General features: G+C 37.1%; 1 protein-coding gene across 1 annotated transcript in view; it reads left to right on the forward strand.

Moving 5' to 3' along the window:
- Positions 1-22,105, forward strand: part of LOC149845542 (CLIP-associated protein-like) — a 57,052-nt gene that overhangs the window by 30,997 nt on the left and 3,950 nt on the right. The window contains exons 7-16 of the mRNA XM_089995814.1: positions 5,714-5,811; positions 17,251-17,325; positions 17,499-17,567; positions 17,647-17,732; positions 17,821-17,938; positions 18,192-18,290; positions 18,387-18,747; positions 18,960-20,770; positions 20,869-20,970; positions 21,930-22,034. Coding sequence (XP_089851940.1) covers positions 5,714-5,811; positions 17,251-17,325; positions 17,499-17,567; positions 17,647-17,732; positions 17,821-17,938; positions 18,192-18,290; positions 18,387-18,747; positions 18,960-20,770; positions 20,869-20,970; positions 21,930-22,034 — 2,924 coding nt within the window. The remainder of the gene's footprint in view (positions 1-5,713; positions 5,812-17,250; positions 17,326-17,498; positions 17,568-17,646; positions 17,733-17,820; positions 17,939-18,191; positions 18,291-18,386; positions 18,748-18,959; positions 20,771-20,868; positions 20,971-21,929; positions 22,035-22,105) is intronic.

A 22,105-nucleotide genomic window follows, 5' to 3' on the forward strand; every position in this document is an offset into this window, starting at 1 on the left:
AATGCACTCATAAGATTCATAAACAACTAAAGAGGTTGGGCTACAATCCCAAATCCCTTAGAAAATACAAGAGGAGCTGCCCATATTTATAGGGCTTGAGAAGACCTTGGAGGGGGGGCTCCACATAGTCGTTGGAGCCCTCCAACGACTAGTGTGTTGGGCCCCTCCCAAGGAAGTACAAAGTAATAAAAAAAGAAAAAGAAATAAAGAAAAAGAAAAAAAGGAAAATACAAAAAACATATTCTCGAAAAAGAATATGTGTAAAATTCCTAAACTACCCTTAATAGGACTATATATATTTTATATATATAATTGGTAAATACATATACATATATTATATATATGTATATGTATTACCTTATATATATAAAATATATATACGAAAATACAAGTTTGATTACATAATTTAACCCCCCCCCTCAAACTTAGGGCAAGATGACCGATAGTTTGCCAAGAAGGAAGTTGAACCGCGGAGCGCACAAGGCTTTAGTAAAGAAATCTGCCAACTGATATTCAGACGTGACATAAGGGAGATCAATAACTCCTCGGAGATATGCTTCACGAACATAGTGACAGTCCATTTCAATGTGTTTAGTCCGCTCATGAAAGATGTGATTCTTTGCAATGTAGATTGCACTCTTGTTGTCGCAGCACAACTTGGTGGGTCCTTCAATTGTGATCCCCATGTCTTCTAGCAGTTGGTGAATCCAAACAATCTCCATGGTAGTAGTTGCCATGGCACGATATTTAGCTTCAGTTGAGGAAAGCGACACCTTTTGTTGCTTCTTGCATCTCCACGAAATTAGTGAGTCTCCTAAGAACACACAAAAACCAGTGGTGGAGTGACGGTTATTTGGGTCACCTCCCCAATCTGAGTCAGTATAAGGAATCAATTTTAAGTCAGAAGAAGAGGACAGAAAAACTCCCTTATTTAAAGTACCCTTTATGTATCTTACGAATCGTAAGATGGCACTCATGTGAACGGATGTAGGCGCATGCTGAAACTGACTTGCAGTATGGACTGCATGGGATATATCTGGTGTGGTAATACTCAGATACATCAGAGATCCTACAAGCTGTAAAGGGGAACCCCATCATCAATTTTCATCTTTGCTCCTACTACCGCAGGAGTTTCACAAAGCTTCTCATCTGTAATACCTGACCTGTCAATGATCTCAGAAGCAAGCTTAGTTTGAGATAAGAAATATCCTCTAAGAGAGTATGCTACTTCAATTCCCAAAAAATAAGTTAGAAAACCCAAGTCAGACATTTCAAATTTATCTTTTAAGATAGATTTTATACTCTTAACCCCGTTAGAGTCACTCCCAGTGATGAGCATGTCATCAACATACAGAAGTAAAATTACAATCCCTGCATTGGATTTTCTAACAAATAGAGCAGTGTCAGTAAAACAAGAGGAAAAACCATTCTCAATCATAAAAGAGTTAAATCTATCATACCAAGCCTTGGGGGCTTGTTTTAGGCCATAGAGTGCTTTCTGAAGACGAAGCACCTTTCCCTTAGGAGTCTCCATTTCAGGAGGAGCATCCATTAAACTTCTTCGCTTAAGTCACCATTTAAAAAAGCATTTTTCACATCCATTTGATAGATGTTCCATTTGTTGATAGAGGCAACGGTTATAAGACATCGAACAGTGACCATACGAGCTACATGAGGAAAAGTTTCTTCATAGTCAATACCATATTCTTGACTATATCCTTTTGCAACCAAACGAGCTTTATACCTTTCAAGGGATCCATCACTTTTAGTTTTTACTTTGAAAACCCATCTGCACCCTATTGTTTTCTTGCCTTCAGGAAGATTTTGAAATTCCCAAGTTTTGGCTCTTCTAAGAGCCTCAAGTTCATTGTCCATGGCATTAATCCATTCAGGGCACTTTCGTGCTTCTTCAAAATTTCTAGGTTCTATATAGGAGTGAATGGCACTAAGACAGACTCTATATCTTGGTGAAAAGGAGTCATAGGAAATGAATCTAGAAGGAGGCCTTCTACTTCTTTCGGTTCTACGTGGGATCACTTCATTCTGAGAGGCACTGGGACTGGCATCATTATATCTGTCAAGAGCACTCCTAAAGTTGTTTTGATCTCTATGAGTATAGGTGATAGGGTTTCTAGGTAATTCTTCATGTTGATGTGACGAAGGAGGTAAGGAGATGTTTCCCTCGGTTTCAAATTCATTTGAGTTACTTTGATCTGACTCATTATCACTAGTATCATCGTCTTTATTCAGTAAATCAAATAAAAAGGAGTAATCCATATTTTCATTATGAGGGTCACAACGTTCGAATCCACTGATATTTTCCAAAAAACTTACATTTCTGGAGACATATAATTTATCACTTTTGATATCATAACAACGAAACTCCTTTTGGGTTTCAGAATAGCCAAGAAAGGCACAAGGAATGGCTTTAGGAGAAAGTTTGTCATTCTTATCAGTAAGAACAAAATATTTACACCCAAAGACCCTCAACCTGCTATAATCAGGTTCCTTATCGTACAGTTTTTCAAAGGGAGAAACTTTGTTTAAATTTTTCGATGGGAGTCTGTTTATGAGATAGACAGAAGTAAGAGCTGCCTCAGCCCAGAGATTTTTTGGAATGTTTTGAGAAATGAGTAAAGTCCTAGTTGTTTCAATGATGTGCCTGTGCTTTCGTTCGGCTAACCCATTTTGTTGAGGGGTTTTCGTACAAGATTTTTGGTGAAGAATACCAAAGTTTTCAAGATAACTTTTAAATTCATTTGAAAGGTATTCTCCTCCAGAGTCAGACCTAAAGATTTTCAAACATCCATTGAATTGATTCGAAATCATCATGTGAAAATTTTTAAAAGTTCAGAAAACTTCATGTTTATGTTTAAGAAAATAAATCCAACAAAACCTAGTGTAGTCATCCACAAAGATCACATAATATGAAAATCCTCCTTTTGACATTACCGAAGCCGGTCCCCATACATCGGAATGGACAATTTCAAATGGTTTTGTCGTAAACATGGATCTTTGGGGAAAAGGCAAACATTTCATTTTCCCAAGAATGCATTCATTACACAAAAAGTCACTTTTACAAAGATGTTTAACAAAAGGCAAATAGGAGATTTTAACAATATTGGGATGACCCAATCTCTTATGCCATACATGAATATCTTTGTTTTGGACGACGTTGCAAAATTGACTCTTGGGAACTTGAAGAAAATCTACGTAGTAGAGGTCTCCTCTTCTAGGGCCTTCCCCAATCAATCTCCCGGACTGGCGATTCTGTATCCAACATTTATTAGAAGAAAATTTTATATCGCAACCATGGTCCGAGAGTTGGGAAACGGAAAGAAGATTTAAGTTAAGGTTTGGGATAAAACGGATTTTTGGAACAAAGAAGTCTTGTTTTTCAAAATTACCTATTCCTTTAATCTCAAGAGATGTTCCGTCCGCGGTTGATACAAAGATGGAAAAGAATTTTTAGAAAAATTTGAAAGAGAGCAATAGCTAGGGGTCATGTGAAAGGATGCCCCAGAATCTAAAAGCCAAGATGTCTTACCGGGGGAAGAGGATGACATAGCGGCTCCGGAAGTACCTCCCTTGAGAAGAGGTTGTAGTGCTTCTACGATTTGTTGAAGAGAAAGAGACTCATTTGATGAAGAGGGTCGTTCTTCAACTTGGGATGCCATAGCCGTTGCAATCAATTTCTTCCATTTAGGACACAGGTTTGATATGTCCGGGTTCTTTACAATAGTAGCAATTTACTTTGCTATAGTCTCTTTTGCCATACCGATCATTTCCTCCTTGACCTTGATTCTTGAAATGAGGAGGTCTATAGGTCTTCATGTTATTTCTCGGTCTTGACACCGCATTAGCCATTTCACCATCTTCTTGAGTAGAGGAAGTAACAAGAATGCTAGGATTACTTTTTGCAAATCCCCATACGGGTTTCTTCACCACTTAGCTTGGTGATAACATCTTCAAGTGAGGGGGATGTGAAAGCGGAGAGAAGAGAGGACCGAACTTGTTCAAATTCGGGTCTAAGGCCATTTAAAAAATTGAAGAACCGGTCTTCCTCAAGTTGTTTGTGCCTTAATTCGATTGCCTCTCCACTCCATTTCGGTTCAAGAATTGCGAGCTCGTCCCAAATAGAGGATAATTCGGCAAAGTATTCCCGAATGGTCATGTCATTTTGTTGGAGTGTCAACGCCCGCTTTTGGAGAAAGTACTTGTGGGATAGATCTCTTGAGGTGTACATTTTCTCAAGATATACCCAAGCTTCGGAAGCCTTTTTAAATTTGATGATATTGGTGTTTATCTTGGTCTCAACGGAAGAAAAAATCCAAGATAAGATCTTGAAATTCTTCATTTCCCAATCATCATGTTTTTTAGAATACTCTTCAAGGGCCTTTTGTCTTTCATCCCCTTCAAGGATCTTAATATCCCCTCCTTCCATAACGGTAATTTTTGGTTCCGGTTCCGGTATGGATCCATGAATGTAACCCCAAAGCCCCTTTCCTTTAATATGGGCTTCCATATTACCGGCCCAAACATGATAGTTTGAGCCATTAAGTTTAAACCCAAGAGAGAAATGGGAGTCTTTTTCGCCCATTAGAGAGAAGAGAAGACAAGGAATAATACGTACCTCAAATACTTTTCACGTCTTCCTTGACAAGAGAGACTCCTAAAATATTGCTCGAAGAAGGTGATCTTCTTTATTTTCAAAAAACTTGAAGGCACGCTTTTCGAGGAATGCAAGAGAAGGCGAATCGCAATTCTTCTTCTTCAACGAGGCTCTGATACCATGTAAAAGTATCTTCAACAAGATACTTTAGTCGATAACACAATAACTTTGAGAATAAATGTGTGAACATACACACCCAAGAACACTTGTGCACAACAAGCACAACACACCGAATCACAAATGTGCAAATGCACTCATAAGATTCATAAACAACTAAAGAGGTTGGGCTACAATCCCCAATCCCTTAGAAAATACAAGAGGAGCTGCCCATATTTATAGGGCTTGAGAAGACCTTGGAGGGGGGGCTCCACATAGTCGTTGGAGCCCTCCAACGGTCACATTTGTGACAGTTGGAGGGGCTCCAACGACTAGTGTGTTGGGCCCCTCCCAAGGAAGTACAAAGTATTAAAAAAAGAAAAAGAAATAAAGAAAAAGAAAAAAAGGAAAATACAAAAAACATATTATCGAAAAAGAATGTGTAAAATTCCTAAACTACCCTTAATAGGAATATATATATTTTATATATATAATTGGTAAATACATATACATATATTATATATATGTATATGTATTACCTTATATATATAAAATATATATACGAAAATACAAGTTTGATTACATAATTTAACACTAATCAATGCTCATATATCATGATTTAGACCAAATTTGAGATGCACCAACCTTTTGTTAATCTATCCTTGATTTAAATGATGTTCATAAAGGGGTTTGATGTACACATTCATAACAGTTTTTTGGCTTAATGATGAGATGTTTGCTTCCCTCAAATTGGAGACTTCAACCTTCTGCCTGAACTTGAAGGTTTCAGACTCTCAAATGCATCTATCTTTAGATTATTTTGTTGCACTTTGTGATAAATTAGCTGTTTGGAATGACATCTGATCTCTTCTACTAGCATACATACCTGCAAGTTTGTCAAAACTAGACCTAGTTCTCATTTTTCTCACCTCACTCTCCTGCCAGGCGCCACAGACTATGCCACATTCCCAACTCTGTTGAAGCAGCTTGTTGGTCCTCTGAGTGTTCAGCTATCTGATCGGCGTTCTAGCATTGTGAAACAGGTTTAGTTAATGCCTTTCTTGATATATCTTTTTGAGGAACAGTTATATGACTGTATTCAAATGGTTGTTGTAACTTAGTGTATAAATTCTAGTTTACTATGTAAGTCCAAAGGATGCTTCAATTTAGTAACATATCTTGTTCCCCTATTTATTACTCTTAATGAGCAATTACTCAAAAACAGTGTGCCCAGTATCCTTTTGGCTGTGACATAGGTTTTACTGGCTAAAAAGTCATGTGCAGAGTAACCTATTGAGTTGCTAAAAATATTCTCCAGCTTTCCTTTGTGTTATTTGTGTCTGTAATAGGTGGTACTAGAATTTTAGAGTACGTCAGTCATGAAGTGCTTGATTCTTTGACACATGTAAGCAGTGTTGTGAAAAGCGTTTAGGCGTAGCGAGGCGCTCCACCAAAAACCGAGGCGAGGCGTAAAGCGTAAGCCTCAAATTTTTTTTAAAAACTTTAAAAAAATTATAAAAAATATCTAAAAATACAAATAAATAAAGAAATGCTCTATTTATGAAATAACAACCAATAAGAAATAGAAAAGCTCAAATAAGTACTAAAAAATATGAGATTAACATATAAAAGTAACTAAAAACTGATTATATAATTGGAAAATATATGAGATTAAAAAAAAAGTTAAAATATACTAAGAAACTTATTACATAACTGAAATAACTGGAAACAATGTTATTAAAAACGCGCCTCAAGGCGAGGGGCTTTATGCCTTGAGGCGCATGTACTTCTTGAGGCACACGCCTCGAATTTTGGAATTTTGTTTATTCTTTGCTTTCTAGGGTCACTCTGAAGCCAATCAGATATTTTACCTATCTGTTCCACAAAAGGCACTTCTGGATGGTGCGTCATCATTGGCTGAGAATGCTCAAACTAGAAGAGGTTGAAACAAAGTAATAATTGAGAAGCCTTTTGGCTTTGATTTGCAGTCTTCCTTTGTGTTGACACAGTCCCTTCTTTCAAATTTTGAAGAGAAGCAGATATACAAGTCTATATCCTGTTGGCTTGTTATTATTTCAAGTGTGCCTATTCATCTTCTCTCTAGTAGATTATTGCTTGAATTAACTGGAGCCTTATTCAACAGAAGCTAAAATATATGTTGAATGTTTTCATGCCTTTCCCAACTTATTTCAAAATCGATCCATAAGAAACTAGGTCTCAAACATAAGCCCAAGAAAAAAAAATCTTTTGGGGGACGCTGTCCCCAGAGACCCCCACCCGTTGAACGTGCAACGGGACCCGCGTCGGGAGGGAGCCCCCGAACCCCCCTTTCTGCAAGGGCAAAAACTCTCAATCAGGCTCCACAACTCATCACATACCTGGCAAAATAATATTTTAATTATTTTACATTGAAAATTTGAGAATCTTAACCGAAACTCCTGTAAGACCTGGTTTGGTATAACATTTTATAAACCATACCCAACCCATATAATAATCGGAGCTCATGGGTCCAACCTGAATAATTAATCAGAATCTCCTCTTTGCAACCAAACCCTGGCCCTATAAGATCCAATATGGGTCAGGATCGGGTCATACCCAATCCATTGACACCCTTAGTAGCAGGCTCACCAATTTGCAGTCTAATAGACACTCAAAGCAACCACCTTAATGAAGTCATTGAGATTAGTTGCTTCGTTTCACAGAAAATTAATATCACCGTGTCAACTTGTTCAATGTATTCAATTTTGTAGGAGCAATAATCTCTTCTAGAATGTGACGTTAAACCCTTTTAGTGGCAAAATCAAGTCATGCAATTACATGCAGTCACAACCCTATATATATATAAACATTTGGTTGTTAATGCTAATATGTATTTCGTTGTTAATGTTAATTTTTTATTTAATGAATGCTCATGTTTTATTTCTTAGATACATAGATCAAGTTGTTGCATTAATGCTATTTTTACATGTTAATCTCATATTTTTTCAGTATTTATTTGAGATTTTTTATTTCTTGTTGGTTGTTGCTTCATCAATAAAGAATTTTTTATTTATAATTTTAGATTTTTTTTATAGTTTTTCTAAGTTTTTTAAAAAAAAACTTTGAGGCTTACGCTTTACGCCTCGCCTCAGATTTTGGTGGAGCGCCTCGCTACGCCTCAATGCTTTTCACAACACTGCTGGAAAATATATGAGATTAACCTATAAAAGTTAAAATATATGAGATTATTCTAAAAAATATGAGATTAACATATAAAAGTAACTAAAAAAATGATTACATAACTGGAAAATATATGAGATTAACCAATAAAAGAAAAAATATACTAAGAAACCGTTTACTTAACTGAAAAATATATGAGATTAACCAACAAAAGTTAAAATATATGAGATTATTCTAAAAAATATGAGATTAACATATAAAAGTAACTAAAAAACTGATTACATAACTGGAAAATATATGAGATTAACCAACAAAAGTTAAAATATACTAAGAAACTGTAATATAACTGAAATAACTGGAAAATATATGAGATTAACCTACAAAAGTTAAAATATATGAGATTATTCTAAAAAATATGAGATTAACATGTAAAAGTAACTAAAAACTGATTACATAACTGCAAAATATATGAGATTAACCAACAAAACTTAAAATACATTAAGAAACTAATTACATGACCGAAACGACTGAAAAATATACGAGATTAACCAACAAAAGTTAAAATATAGTAATATACTAAAAAACTGATTACATAACTGAAATAACTGGAAAATATATGAGATTAACCTACAAAAATATTTTTGATTACTTCTCAGAAGTCTTGTTCTAAAAAAAAAAAACAAAAAAAAAATTGCGCCTCAGGCTTGCGCCTTGAGGCACAGAGGGCCGCGCCTCAAGGCGAGGCACGCCTTTTGTGCCTCAAGGCACATTTTTTATAACACTGCATGTAAGGTATATCCCTTTGTCTTGAAGATCATCAATTATTGGTCTCCCCCTTGCTGGTGGCCTTTGGTTGCTCAATCACTTTAGGCCTATGTACACAGACTCTTTTAACAGGGCATCGCACGTTGCACCTGCACCCGCACCCATGCGGGTGCAACACTTGGACACGACTTCCTTTGTGTCAAGTGAAGTAACCACACTGAGGTCCATAACCAAGTCCAGTTATATATATATATATATAGTAATGGGTCCATGCTAAACCACATTGGTGCTAAATCAGAGCAAAAGCGTGAAGACCGTCCATCACACGCGTTGATGAATGGTCAGTGCACAAAAAACACAAAAATCGCATCAAAAACATGATTTTTTGGGTAAAAAGACCTTTAGTGGCACACTAAAAGCCGAGCGCATTTTTAAAAAAGGTCTTTAGTGGCGCACTAGAAGCACCAGTAAAAGTCCCAGACCTTTAGCAAGACCTTTACTAGAGCTTTTAGTGTACCAGTAAAGGGTTTTCGATGCAATTTTTTTTTTGTGCTGACCATCCATCAACGTGCACGATGGACGGTCACCGCACTTTAGCTCCGGTTTAGCACAAAATGGGTTTAACACAGACCCATTTCACTATATATATATATATGTGTGTGTGAAATGAAATGGGGTTCTTCGAAACACGAGCTTAGATTCACAAGGGCAAGTGTCAAGAATGACAGTAAAGCATAACCCTTAAAAAGGGTATAATTGGAAACAAAATAAAAATAAAAATGTATTCTTTATTGATATGAAAAACCAATTGCTTAACAAGCATTGGAATGAAATACAAGAGGGGCTGCACCCCTTTATATACACAGCTGGAAGAGGACTCAATGTCCAACAACTCTATTAAGAGTCAAGTCTGGATAGGACTTGACTAGCAACAGTCATTCTAGTTCAAACTGAACTAGATGACATAAAGACAAAAAATAAAAATAAAGGAAAAAATTTACAGAAAAGAAAGAAGTGAAAAATGTATTTATATATATAATAATATAATATTATTATATATATGTATAGTTTTACATTTTAACACTCCCCCTCAAACTTACGGTACAATGAGCGAAAGTTTGTCTAAGAGAAAGTGAAATCGGGGAGCAGCGAGAGGCTTTGTAAAGAAGTCTGCTAACTGATATTCTGAAGTGACATATGGCAGATCAATTATCCCGTGTAGATATTCCTCTTTGACGTAGTGACAATCCATTTCGATGTGTTTGGTGCGTTCGTGGAATGTTCTGTTATTGGCAATGTAGATCGCACTTTTGTTGTCACAACACATTTGTGAAGCCTTTGTTGCTTCAGCTCCCATGTCAGCAAGCAGTCGTCGGAGCCAAATTACTTTCATGGTCGTGGTTGCCATGGCTCTGTATTCAGCTTCGGTGGATGAGAGAGATACCTTCTGCTACTTTTTACACCTTTGCGAGATCAATGATTCTCCTAAAAAGACACAAAAGTCAGTGGTTGAGTGTCTGTTATTGGGATCACCTCCCCAATCAGCATCAATATATGCAATTAAATCAAGAGAAGAGGAGGAAGATAAGAAAAGTCCTCGTGAAAGAGAGGACTTGATGTATCTGATAATACGCATGACTGCTCCCATATGAACAGAAGTAGGAGCATGTTGAAATTGACTTGCTGTGTGAACAACATGTGCTATATCTGGTCTGGTAATTGATAGACAGGAAAGTGCCCCGACAAACTGTCTGTAAGGAGTATGGTATGCAAGAAGTTCTCTATCATCAATCTTCATTTTAACATTAACAACTTTTGGAGTGTCAACTTCTTATCATCAGTAATACTAGACCTGAAAACAATATCAAAAGCAAATTTAATCTAAGATAATAAATATCCTCTAGGAGAATAAGCAACTTCAATGCCTAAAAAATATCTCAACAAGCCCAAATCAGTCATTTCAAAATGTGATTTAAGAAGTGTTTTGATTGTTTCAACTCTCTGCTTATCGCTTTCGGTGATGATCATATCATCCACATAGAGAAGAAGCACAATGATTCCTGCATCAGAATTTTTAATAAACAAAGCAGTGTCAGTTAAACAGAATTGAAAACCAATATCAATCATAACACGACTAAACCTATCATACCAAGCTTTTGGTGCTTGTTTAAGTCCATAAAAAGCTTTTTCTAAGCGAAGGACTTTACCCTTAGGAATACTTAGACCAGGAGGGGGTTCCATGTATACTTCTTCAACTAGCTTTCCATTTAAAAAAACATTTTTGACATTCATTTGAAAAATAGACCATTTTTTGATAGAAGCTAAGGCAATTAAGGTTCGGACAGTTGTCATACGAGCCACTGGAGCAAAGGTTTCTTCATAATCAATCTCATATTCTTGGGCATAACCTTTGGCTACTAAACGAGCTTTATATCTTTCAAGCTATGTCACATGGGTGCGGGTGCGGGCGCGGGTGCGGGTGCGGGGATTCGGCACTTCCAAAAAACCCGGGTGCGGGGGTGCGGCATGGGCAAAAATGTAATAAGTAATATATATATATATAAAGGGGGTTGGGGAATAGGCGGGGTTTTTTTTTTAAACTTTGCAGCTGTCAACTGCTGTCAGCAGCTGACAGACAGCTGCTGCTGCTGTCAGCAGCTGTGCTGACAGCTGCTGTCAGCAGCTGTGCGTGAAAAACTTACTTTATGCTAGTCTGTCAGCAGCTGACAGACTAGCATAAAGTTTTTAAAAAAAAAAATCGAAGCCCATTTGGGCAATTTTTTTTTTTTTTTAAAATGGACATTAATGATCCTGGGTGCGGTCAACGCACCCAGGATCGAGTTGACCGCACCCGGTGCGGCACCTGCACCCGCGTCGAGTCGCGTCGACGCGGGTGCGGCACCCTCCTAGCCGAATCCCTGTGACATAGTTTTCAAGAGTACCATGACTCTTGGTTTTAATTTTATAAACCCATCAACATCCTATAGTTTTCTTCCCTAGAGGAAGATCTTGAATATTCTATGTAGAAGCCTTTTCAAGTGCATCTAATTCAGCTTTCATGGCTTCTATCCATTTGATATCATTTTTTGCTTGAAAATATGTAGATGGTTCTTCATATGAGTGAATTAATGCAATAATTGCCCTATATGTGGGTGAGAAAGACTCGTATGATACAAATTTTCCTGGAGGCCTCGAGACTCGGGATGATTGTCTAGTTGGAATGTTAGAATATTTTTCAAGTGCACATGGAGGATTAGACTCTTGTCGCCTGGAATATTGAATACTAGTATCTCTATGAACTTCATTTTCAACATTTAGATCAATAATTCTTTGATCATCATCAAAGTTACAGTCAAGGTCATATTCATCAGATGTTGATGTTAGATCTAGCAAAAAGGAGTACTCAGTGACGTCTTTTAATTTTCTAAAATCAAAGAAGCTCTCCTTTTCAAGAAAGGAAACATTTCTAAACACCTATAGTTTATTATTTTTGAAGTTAAAACATCTATAACCTTTCTGGTTTTCAGCATATCCTAAAAAGGCATAGGGAATCGCACGAGGGCAAAGTTTATCATTTTTGTCAGTAAATATGAAACATTTGCACCCAAATATTCTTAGTCTAGAGTAGTCTGGAGAAATGTTCATAAGTTTTTCAATGGGAGTGATATTTTGTAATGAAGAAGATGACATCCTATTAATGAGATAGGTGGCAGTTAAGGCAGCTTCTGCCCAAAAGTCTTTAGGGACTTGATTTGCTATTAATAAAGTCCTAGTGGTTTCTATAATATGGTGATGTTTTCCTTCTGTCAGTCCATTTTGTTGAGGTGTATAAGGACAAGATCTTTGATGTGTGATGCCATGCAATTTAAGATAATTTTGAAAATCTGTGGATAAAAACTCTCCCCCTGAATCTGTGCGAAAAATTGTAATATCATTTTGAAACTTGTTTTTAACCATATTATGAAAAGTGAGAAAGTATGAAAATACTTCAGACTTATGTTTGAGAAAGTACATCCATGTATGTCGGGAGAAATCATCGACAAAAATAACATAGTAAACAAATCCTTCTTTAGAAATTATTGGTGCAGGACCCCAAACATCCGAGTGTATTAATTCAAGTGATCTTGAAGAGAAAAAGGTTCTGTTCTGAAATGATAATCTTTTCATTTTGCAGAGAATACAATCTTTACAATCAAATGATTCAGAGTTACAAAATTTCCCTAGATTTGGAAAATGTTGGATTTTGGCTATATGTGGGTGACCAAGTCTCTTATGCCACAGTTCCAACTCTATTTTTTGAATATTATAACAAAAAGCTTTCTTCGGCATTTCTAAAAAATCTATGTAATAGAGTCCTCCTTCTCTATGGCCTTCCCCAATCAGCTTGCCTGACTGACGATCATGTACCCAACAACCATGAGAAGAAAAAGAAATATTACACCCATAATCAGAAATTTGAGATAAAGATAAAAGATTTAAATTTAATTTGGGAACATGTCTAATTTTTGGAATAGAAAATTTCTTTGTTTTATAAATTTTTTCAAAAATTTCTATTCCTTCTATTTCAAGAGAAGTCCCATCAGCAGTAAAGACCTTTGACACACTTGTTTTATTTTTAACACATTTGGATAAACTTTGATTATTTGGAGTCATATGAAAAGATGCACCAGAGTCAAAGAGCCAAGAAATTTTACCTAGATTAGAAAAAGATGAGGCTGCTGCGCCGGTTGAAGCTTCAGATGAGGAAAAGGCACCTTTGATGAGAGGCTGAAGAATCTCCATTAGTTGGGCCAGGGAAACTGGTGCATCCTGATCTTTAGGCTTTGATCCAACAATTGCAGCTATTTTTTCTCTCAGCTCCTTAAGTTTGGGACATTGTGGCCTGTAGTGTCCCGGTTCATGACAGTGATGACAAATAACTTTCTTCTTATCATAATCACTATTTTGTCGGTTAAAGTGAGGAAGCCTATATGAGCGAACATGATTCCCTGGTCTAGACACGGCTAAAACGGAATAATCTTCAATTTTTAAAGAACCTTTCCGGAGACGATTTTCTTCTATTGTTAACTCTTCAATAGTTTCAACAATAGAAAGAATTTTTCCCCGGTGAAGTAGGGTCGATTTAGTGGTTTCAAATTCTGACCTTAATCCAATGATAAATTGGTAAAAATGTTCAGCATCAAGTTGTTTCTGACGAAGCTTGATGTCCTCAGTACAATGCCACTTTGGTTCTAAAAGGGAAAGTTCTTCTCAAAGTTCGGACAACCCATTGTAATATTCACGAATAGTTTTGTCTCCTTGTGTCATCATTCAAACTTTTTCTTGGAGGTTGCACATGTGTGCAATATCTTTAAGGGAATACATATTCTTAAGGTATTCTCATGCCTTATCGGCATGATCAAATTTGGCAAGACTTGAGCATTTTTTAATGTCAACACTATTGATAAGTCATGACATTATCTTCGCATGAGATATTCTCCATTCTTTCCATTTCTTCTCGTATGAGGCAATAACCTTGATTTTCTCTTCTTCCGATAGAAGGACCTTTTTATCTCCCTTCTTTTTAGTAAAAGATAGCTTAGGTTCCGAATCGGAACCATCCACAATCCCCCATAGGCCTTTTCCCCATATATGGTGCTTCATGATTGAAGCCCATGTTACATAGTTCATATCGCTTAGTTTCATAGGCATGATGGTGACTTTATCATTGTCATCCATCGATTACAAGGAGAGAAAGAATAGGGATATAAGAGAAATAAGAAGGAAAATGAAAAAGAAAGAAAAAAAAATACAACAAGATGTGAAATCTTCTCCAATGAAGTGATAAAACACTTCTCTTCAAGTGGCAAACACTTTTGCAAACGGGCACAGAAACCGAGGCAGCTTTTCCTCAAGATTTAGTACTTTCGTGGCTCTGATACCATGAAATGAAATGGGGATCTTCGAAACACGAGCTTAGATTCACAAGGGCAAGTGTCAAGAATGACAGTAAAGCATAACCCTTAAAAAGGGTATAACTGGAAACGGAATAAAAATAAAAATGTATTCTTTATTGATATGAAAAACCAATTGCTTAAGAAGCATTGGAATGAAATACAAGGGGGGCTGCACCCCTTTATATACACAGCTGAAAGAGGACTCAATAGAGCTGTTGGACACGGTCCAATATCTCTATTGCTAGTCAAGTCTAGACAAGACTTGACTAGCAACAATCATTCTAGTTCAAACTGAACTAGATGACATAAAGACAAAAAAAAAAATAAAGAAAAAATTTACAGAAATGAAAAATGTATTTATATATATAATAATATAATATTATTATATATATGTACAGTTTTACATTTTAACAATATGCACCAGTGTAGTATTATTTTTTATTGATGTGGAATAGCAATTGTGGATTATTAATTTGATTTATTGCATGAATTTATGCATGATGGATTGATGATATGATGATTATTTTTATTTCTTTTGTGATAACTTAAAATTGTGAAAAAATATATATATACACCCTCCCTGCACCCCCACAAAGTTTTTTAAAGTGCTGCATTGCCGCATCCGCATCCGCATCCGCACCCGCTCCTATGTGACATAGCTTTAGGCATTTTTTGTATTTGTTATTTTCTCTATCATTGTTGATTTTATTTTTTTGCTTTCTAGATATTTGGAGTCCTTGTGTGTCATGAGTGTCAAAATACTTGAGTGCAAATTTACGTCCAGCAATTCTTTAGTTTTTAAATCATAACCACAGACTAGACACTTAGGGTGTGTTTGAATCAGAGTTACCGGAAGCACCTAGGTAAAAGGGGAAGCGCGAAACGTCGCTTCCCTTTTATGGGAAGCACGTTTCCCATTTATGGGAAGCACGCTTCCCTTTTATGGGAAACACACTTCCCATTTATGGGAAGAACGCTCCCCCCCCATTTTTTCATTTTTTCGCTTCCCCCTCGCTTTCGGTTCGCTTCTAGGTCGCTTCTGAGACAGTCATAATTTTCTTCTAAGTGGTCCCACGTTTCCCCACTTCCTAAATTTTTGAAAGTGCCTCGCTTCCCGCTCCCGCTTTCTTGACTGGTAACTCTGGTTTGAATGCCTCGGATCTCAGATCTGAGGATCTAAGCTGGCTGATGTGGCATGGACCGCATGCCAGAGATCTGACGCTGGATCTGAAATTCCTTTATTTCAGGGATTTGAGATCCCTGAAATAATGGGAGAGAGGTCCTGGGATGATCTCTAGACTAGAGATCCGAGGATCTATAATCTAGTCGGACCCTCGGATCAGAGGGATTCAAATGCACCCTTATTGTTAGTAACAAGTTGTATGATATCCTTCTTTCCTGTTCTTCACCTCTTTGTTTTTTGTTTCTTTTCTGCATGACACCCTTAGTTCTACCCGTCTTTATCTTCGCATTTGTTTTCTTTGTCTCACTTCTCCTGGTTACAGGTTTACAGTTTTTTTTGTCATTGCTCTTTGCTCTGGTTATCTCTTTGTCACTGGCCTATATTGATAAAATGGATTTTTCTCTTTTCTACAAGATATTCATGCAGGATATGAATTTAATTTCAGCATAGGCTTTTTGTTGTATTATGTGCTTTCTTTTGAAACTGTTTTAATGATGAAATTATGGACCTTTTTTTGCTCATCCTAACCCCTATCCAACATCTTACAACGTAACAAAGTTAAAACCATGCTTTTCAACCCATATTATACCCATCTGATTGTAAGCCCATAGCAGACAGAAATTTCGAATATTTGTGGCGACCAACTCACTACAAAGTGGAAATTTTTAGAATTTCAAAGACCCTAAGCTTTTTGTCATCTCTGTAGCCTCATCTTATTACTTAACAAGTACACTAAAACATTAGCTTGGCCATCCTACTAGACCTACATCAACATGCAACAACAAAAAGCACTATATACTATAAATATCAGATTTTTTATTTTTTATACAGCAAGAACATTTTTGGCACCTAACATAAAAAAAGAAATTGCATTCCTTGCAACATCATCATGATCTTTTACGTCTCACCACGATATCATCATAGCACGTACACCCTTGCAGCTGGATGGTTGTAGGTCTTCCGAGTATGTGGCAGATGTTTTCTGGAAGTGAAATGTTTAATACTGATGCAGCATTTGTGAACAGTAATACATGTCTGTGACATTTACTGGCATGCCAAGTCTATGCAGTTACTACTAAAGAGTGGTGTTCAATATATATGCTTCCGAATGAGTTCTGGCTTCTTATTACCCATGTCATAATCCTATGACAAAAAACTGGAAACAAGTTTTTTGACACCTTTAACAGCTAAGATGAACATATGAACATGTCTTGTATTATTAGGGTGCATCATTCTAGTGGTTTCATCCAAAGTGAGATGCTTGGAGGATAGACTGTAGTAGAATGCCTCTCTTTCTCTCTCTCTTCTTTTTCCTCAGAGTACTACTCTATATAGGTAGTTTATTAAAAAAGCTTTCCTGTTCAGGCAGAGTTTCTGCTTTATGCAGTGATCTTGTTTGTGGCAAGTATTGCACTGGCTAACTATAATTTTTTCCTCAGGCATGCCATTTGTTAAGCTTCTTGTCAAAAGAGCTTTTGGGAGATTTTGAGGCATGTGCAGAGATGATTATTCCGGTAGACCCCTGGATTCTTCTTTCACTTTTTAGTAATTAATTTATTTTGGGCTGTTGTTTTCCTTGAACACTTCTTGCATGTGCTTCTTGAGCAGCTTTTGATAACAACTGATTGGGCTGCCTCTCGCTATGCTGTTATTTGATTTCCACCCCTTCATATCTGATCTCCTGCAGGTTCTTTTCAAGTTGGTTGTGATAACAGTGCTTGTTATAGCAGAATCTGCGGATAATTGCATAAAAACGGTAGGAAGGAATCACATTATCATGGTGTTATTCATATTTTGTCTTTTAATGCCTTCTTAAAAAAATTGTGGCTTTACAGATGTTGCGCAATTGTAAAGTTGCTCGTGTGCTTCCTCGTATTGCAGATTGTGCGAAGAATGACCGTAATGCAGTTCTTCGTGCTAGGTGTGATTCTTTCTCTTGTTCTTTACAAGTGTACATTATGGTTCCAATTTTATTTTTGTAGCTGACTTTTTTTTTACTTGTGTTTTAGGTGTTGTGAATATGCACTGTTGATTCTTGAATACTGGGCTGATGCATCTGAAATACAGAGATCAACTGATCTTTATGAGGACCTTATCAAATGCTGTGTAGCTGATGCCATGAGTGAGGTACATCTTTGATTCATGCTCAGTGAATTTTAACTGGAAAATTTAGTAAATTAAATTGTCTAGTCAGTAAAATACAAACAAAATCCTAAAGAAATAATTCAAATTTGATGAATTTCTATTGAGAAATAATGCCTCAGTATGACTTCAGCAATTAAGTTTGTGTAATTTCGGTGGGTTTGGTATATGGGTTCTGTTTGAATGACTGGGGAAGACCCTTTATCTGATGTTTTCCTGTCTTGTTGTGACTGTACAGGTGCGATCCACGGCAAGAACTTGCTATCGTTTGTTCACCAAGACATGGCCTGGACGTTCCCGGCGCTTGTTTTTGAGTTTTGATCCTGTGATTCAGAGAGTGAGCTTGTTACTAGTTTTAATACGTTTTAAGTGGTTTCCTCGTGTGAGTTCTGGGATTGCAAAGCTGTTGCCTGATGGTTGAACTCGTGCACAGTTAATCAATGAAGAAGATGGAGGCATCCATAGAAGATATGCATCACCCTCTCTTCATGAGCGGGGTGCACAACAACCACGTGGCCCACCACAAACAACTGCCCAATCAAGTGTACCTGGTTTTGGAAGTTCATCTATTGTTGCAATGGACCGGAGCACAGGTTTGGCTTCAGGGACGTCTCTCTTCTCTGGAAGTCAGCTTTTATCACAAACAAAGGCAGTTGGAAGAGGTACAGAAAGGAGTCTTGAAAGTGTTCTGCAGGCCAGCAAGCAGCAAGTAACGGCTATTGAAAGTATGTTGAAGGGTTTGGATATCTCGGAGAATCATACCTTAACAACGCGTTCAGCTAGCCTTGATCTAGGTATTCAAGGAAACGCCAAACAAAATAGTGAATACAAGAGTCATCTCTCTCTCTCTCTCTCTCTCTCTCTCTCTCTCTCTCTCTCTCTCTCTCTCTCTCTCTCTCTTTAAAAAGAGGGATCTTAACTATCATATGGCTAAAATTACTGAAAGTCATCATACATAATGACTATATGAACGGCTAAACCATCTTTTTTCTTGTCCCTAGTGCAGGAGTGGACCCTCCATCAGCTCGCGAACCTCCGTTTCCATTGGCTGTTCCTGCATCTAATCACATGTCAGCACAGAGTTCTGCACTGTTCAGCTCAACTGCTGCCAATATCACTAAAGGTAGTCTTCGAAATGGTGGACCCATGTTACCAGAACTTGTGATGCCTCAGGTTTCAGCTTCTAAAGATGCTAGTAAATTGTTGTATACAAATAATATGGTTACAGATCCATTGTCAACCCTGTATCTCACTCACATGGCCAAAAGGGTTCTTATGTCCTCTGAACAACCACAGGAGGGCATTGAAGATATTGCTGATATTAAATCAACCAGGCGGTTTCCGTATGTGCAATCTGATAGGCAGTACCTGGATACACCTTATAAAGATCCAGCTTACAAAGACCCCCAGAATAATTATATCCCGAATTTCCAGAGACCACTTTTGAGAAAGCATGCTCCTGGAAGGGTCTCTTTAAGTGGTAGAAATAGTTTTGAGGAAAGTCATCTTCAAATTGGAGAAATGTCTAGCTACTCAGATGGTCCTACATCATTAAATGAAGCTTTAACCGAGGGACTGAGTCCTAATTCCAATTGGTCAGCAAGGGTTTCTGCTTTTAATTTTATCCACAGTTTAGTACAACAAGGTCCTAAAGGAATGCAAGAAATTACCCAGAATTTTGAGAAAATTATGAAGCTATTTTTTCAGCACTTAGATGATCCACATCATAAAGTAGCTCAGGCAGCTTTTACAACACTGACCGAGATGATTCCAGCTTTCAGAAAACCTTTTGAAAGTTATCTTGAGAGGATCTTGCCTCATGTTTTCTCACGGTTAATAGATCCAAAGGAGCTTGTTAGGCAGTCTTGTTCAACAACCTTAGAAATAGTTGGTAACACATATGGTATAGATTCATTGCTTCCTGCTTTTCTTCGTTCACTGGATGAGCAGAGGTCACCAAAAGCCAAAATTGCCGTAATTGAATTTGCTATTAATTCCTTCAATGCACATGCAACAAATCCTGATGGTTCTAGTGGTGGTGGATTATTAAAATTGTGGCTTGCTAAGTTGGCACCTCTGGTTAATGACAAGAACTCGAAGCTTAAAGAGACAGCTATCGCTGGTATTATATCAGTTTATACCCATTTTGATTATGCTTCTGTCTTAAATTTTATTGTTGGCTTATCTGTGGAGGAACAAAATGCAATGAGGAGAGCACTCAAGCAGTACACTCCTCGGATAGAGGTAGATCTTATGAACTTTCTACAAAGTAAGAAAGAGCGTTTGCGGCCAAAATCTTTCTATGACCAGTCAGATGTTGTTGGTACATCTTCTGAGGAAGGTTATGTGGGAACAACAAAGAAAAGTCATTTCTTTGGAAGGTACTCTGCTGGTTCTATTGATAGTGATGGAGGGAGGAAATGGACTTCCATGCATGAATCCATGTTGATGGGATCTTCTATTGGTCATGCATCTTCTGATGAGCTGCAAGAGAACTACTGGAATTATGAACCTGGTTCGAAGTCTGAATTGCATCTTAACACCTCCAATAAAGTTTCAAAAGCTGGCGCTACTATAGAAAACAAGGGTTCCTGGAGTGACCCATTGAATCCTGATAGAGCAGCTCGTGAAACAGTGTTTGAAAGTTCTGTTGTAACTCGTTTAGAAGTTCATGGACTCCTGAACTCAGAACGCCAAGGGACAGGACTTAAGAGCGAAGGACGTACTGGTACAGAGGTAAATCTGGATAAATCTATGGCACTTAGGAACACCTCTTTGTTGGACTCTGGTCCTAGCATTCCTCAACTTCTTCACCAGGTATTTTCTTGAAGTTGTTTATTATTGATGGCATAATTTTTCTGAAGTGTTTGATGAATCAAAATTCATATCTGAAACGATTATGGAATTGTATGCAGATATGTAATGAGAATGATGAAAATTCAACTAAAAGAAAGAGGGAAGCACTTCAGAAGTTGGCTCATGCTTCCATGGAAAAGGATCCTTCCATATGGACCAAGGTTTGACTGATACAGTAGCTTTTGTGTGATGTGCCATTTTCAAATGATTACTTGATATAGCTTTTGAAATGGAATCTATAGGCAGTTAAAATATCATTCAATGAGTTTTCTTTTGGGTTGCCAATTGTTTTTATCTCTTATGGAGAGCATTACAATGTAGCTATTTTAAGTAATTGTTAAGAGAGTAAGTCTTATGTACTGTGAGAGTGACTCTGATAATGTTCTGTTTGCTGCTCTTTCCTGGCTAGTAACAGTCCTTTCTGTCTGGAAAGAAGTGAAAAAAAATCCTTAAAATTGTATGGATGAACAAACGTGGTGCCTGTGGTGACCATGTTTCAATGTGGACACTGGCTGGAAAAATGCTGTGAGAAACTCTTAAAAGGACATCAAATCTGATCAGCCAGAAAGCAACTGTATGCCCTTGTATATGTACCATGAATGTGGAACTTTGGAAAATATGGCAGTACCATTTGTAACACTGATTTTTAAGAATTTCAGTTCTTGTTCTATTTTCTGACTTAAGGTTGTCAAATGTTACAGTATTTTATTTTGAATTTAATAAATTTTGTGAATAAAATTGCACTCTTTCCGTGTTTTTCTTTTCCATGTTTGTGACAGCTTTCAAAATAAAGGCCATTCAAATTGCCCAATCTCTTGAATAACCTGAAAACGAGAGATTTTCTATTTATTTGGTTCTCCACAATGCTGTTACAATCCAAGTCGGTTCTTGTCTGACCTGAATGGCTCACGTTGATCTTGTTGGTCACTAACCAGGAAAGAGTGACAAAATACTCTGAATATTTAGGTTCAGTCTTGGTGTGTCCTATTGTTCTGAAATTAATTTCCTCGTTGTACTTTTCATAATGATGTGAGAGCGATGACAAATGATTCATGATTCTGTTAGTTTGACATGGCTGGAGTTCTTTACAATATTTCTGACATCCCTGATGTCTCTGCAGTATTTTAACCAAATTCTAACAGCAGTACTTGAGGTGATTGATGATTCTGATCCTTCCATCAGGGAGCTTGCACTTTCTCTGATTCTTGAAATGCTTAACTACCAGGTTGGTGTTTAGCATCTGTACTGATGTTCAATTGGCCATTTCAAAGATGTCTACCAACTTCTGTGTGATTG

The sequence above is a fragment of the Nuphar pumila genome, chromosome 2 (assembly GCF_984573655.1).
Source record: "Nuphar pumila chromosome 2, dmNupPumi1.hap1.1, whole genome shotgun sequence".
NCBI classification, from domain to species: domain Eukaryota; kingdom Viridiplantae; phylum Streptophyta; class Magnoliopsida; order Nymphaeales; family Nymphaeaceae; genus Nuphar; species Nuphar pumila.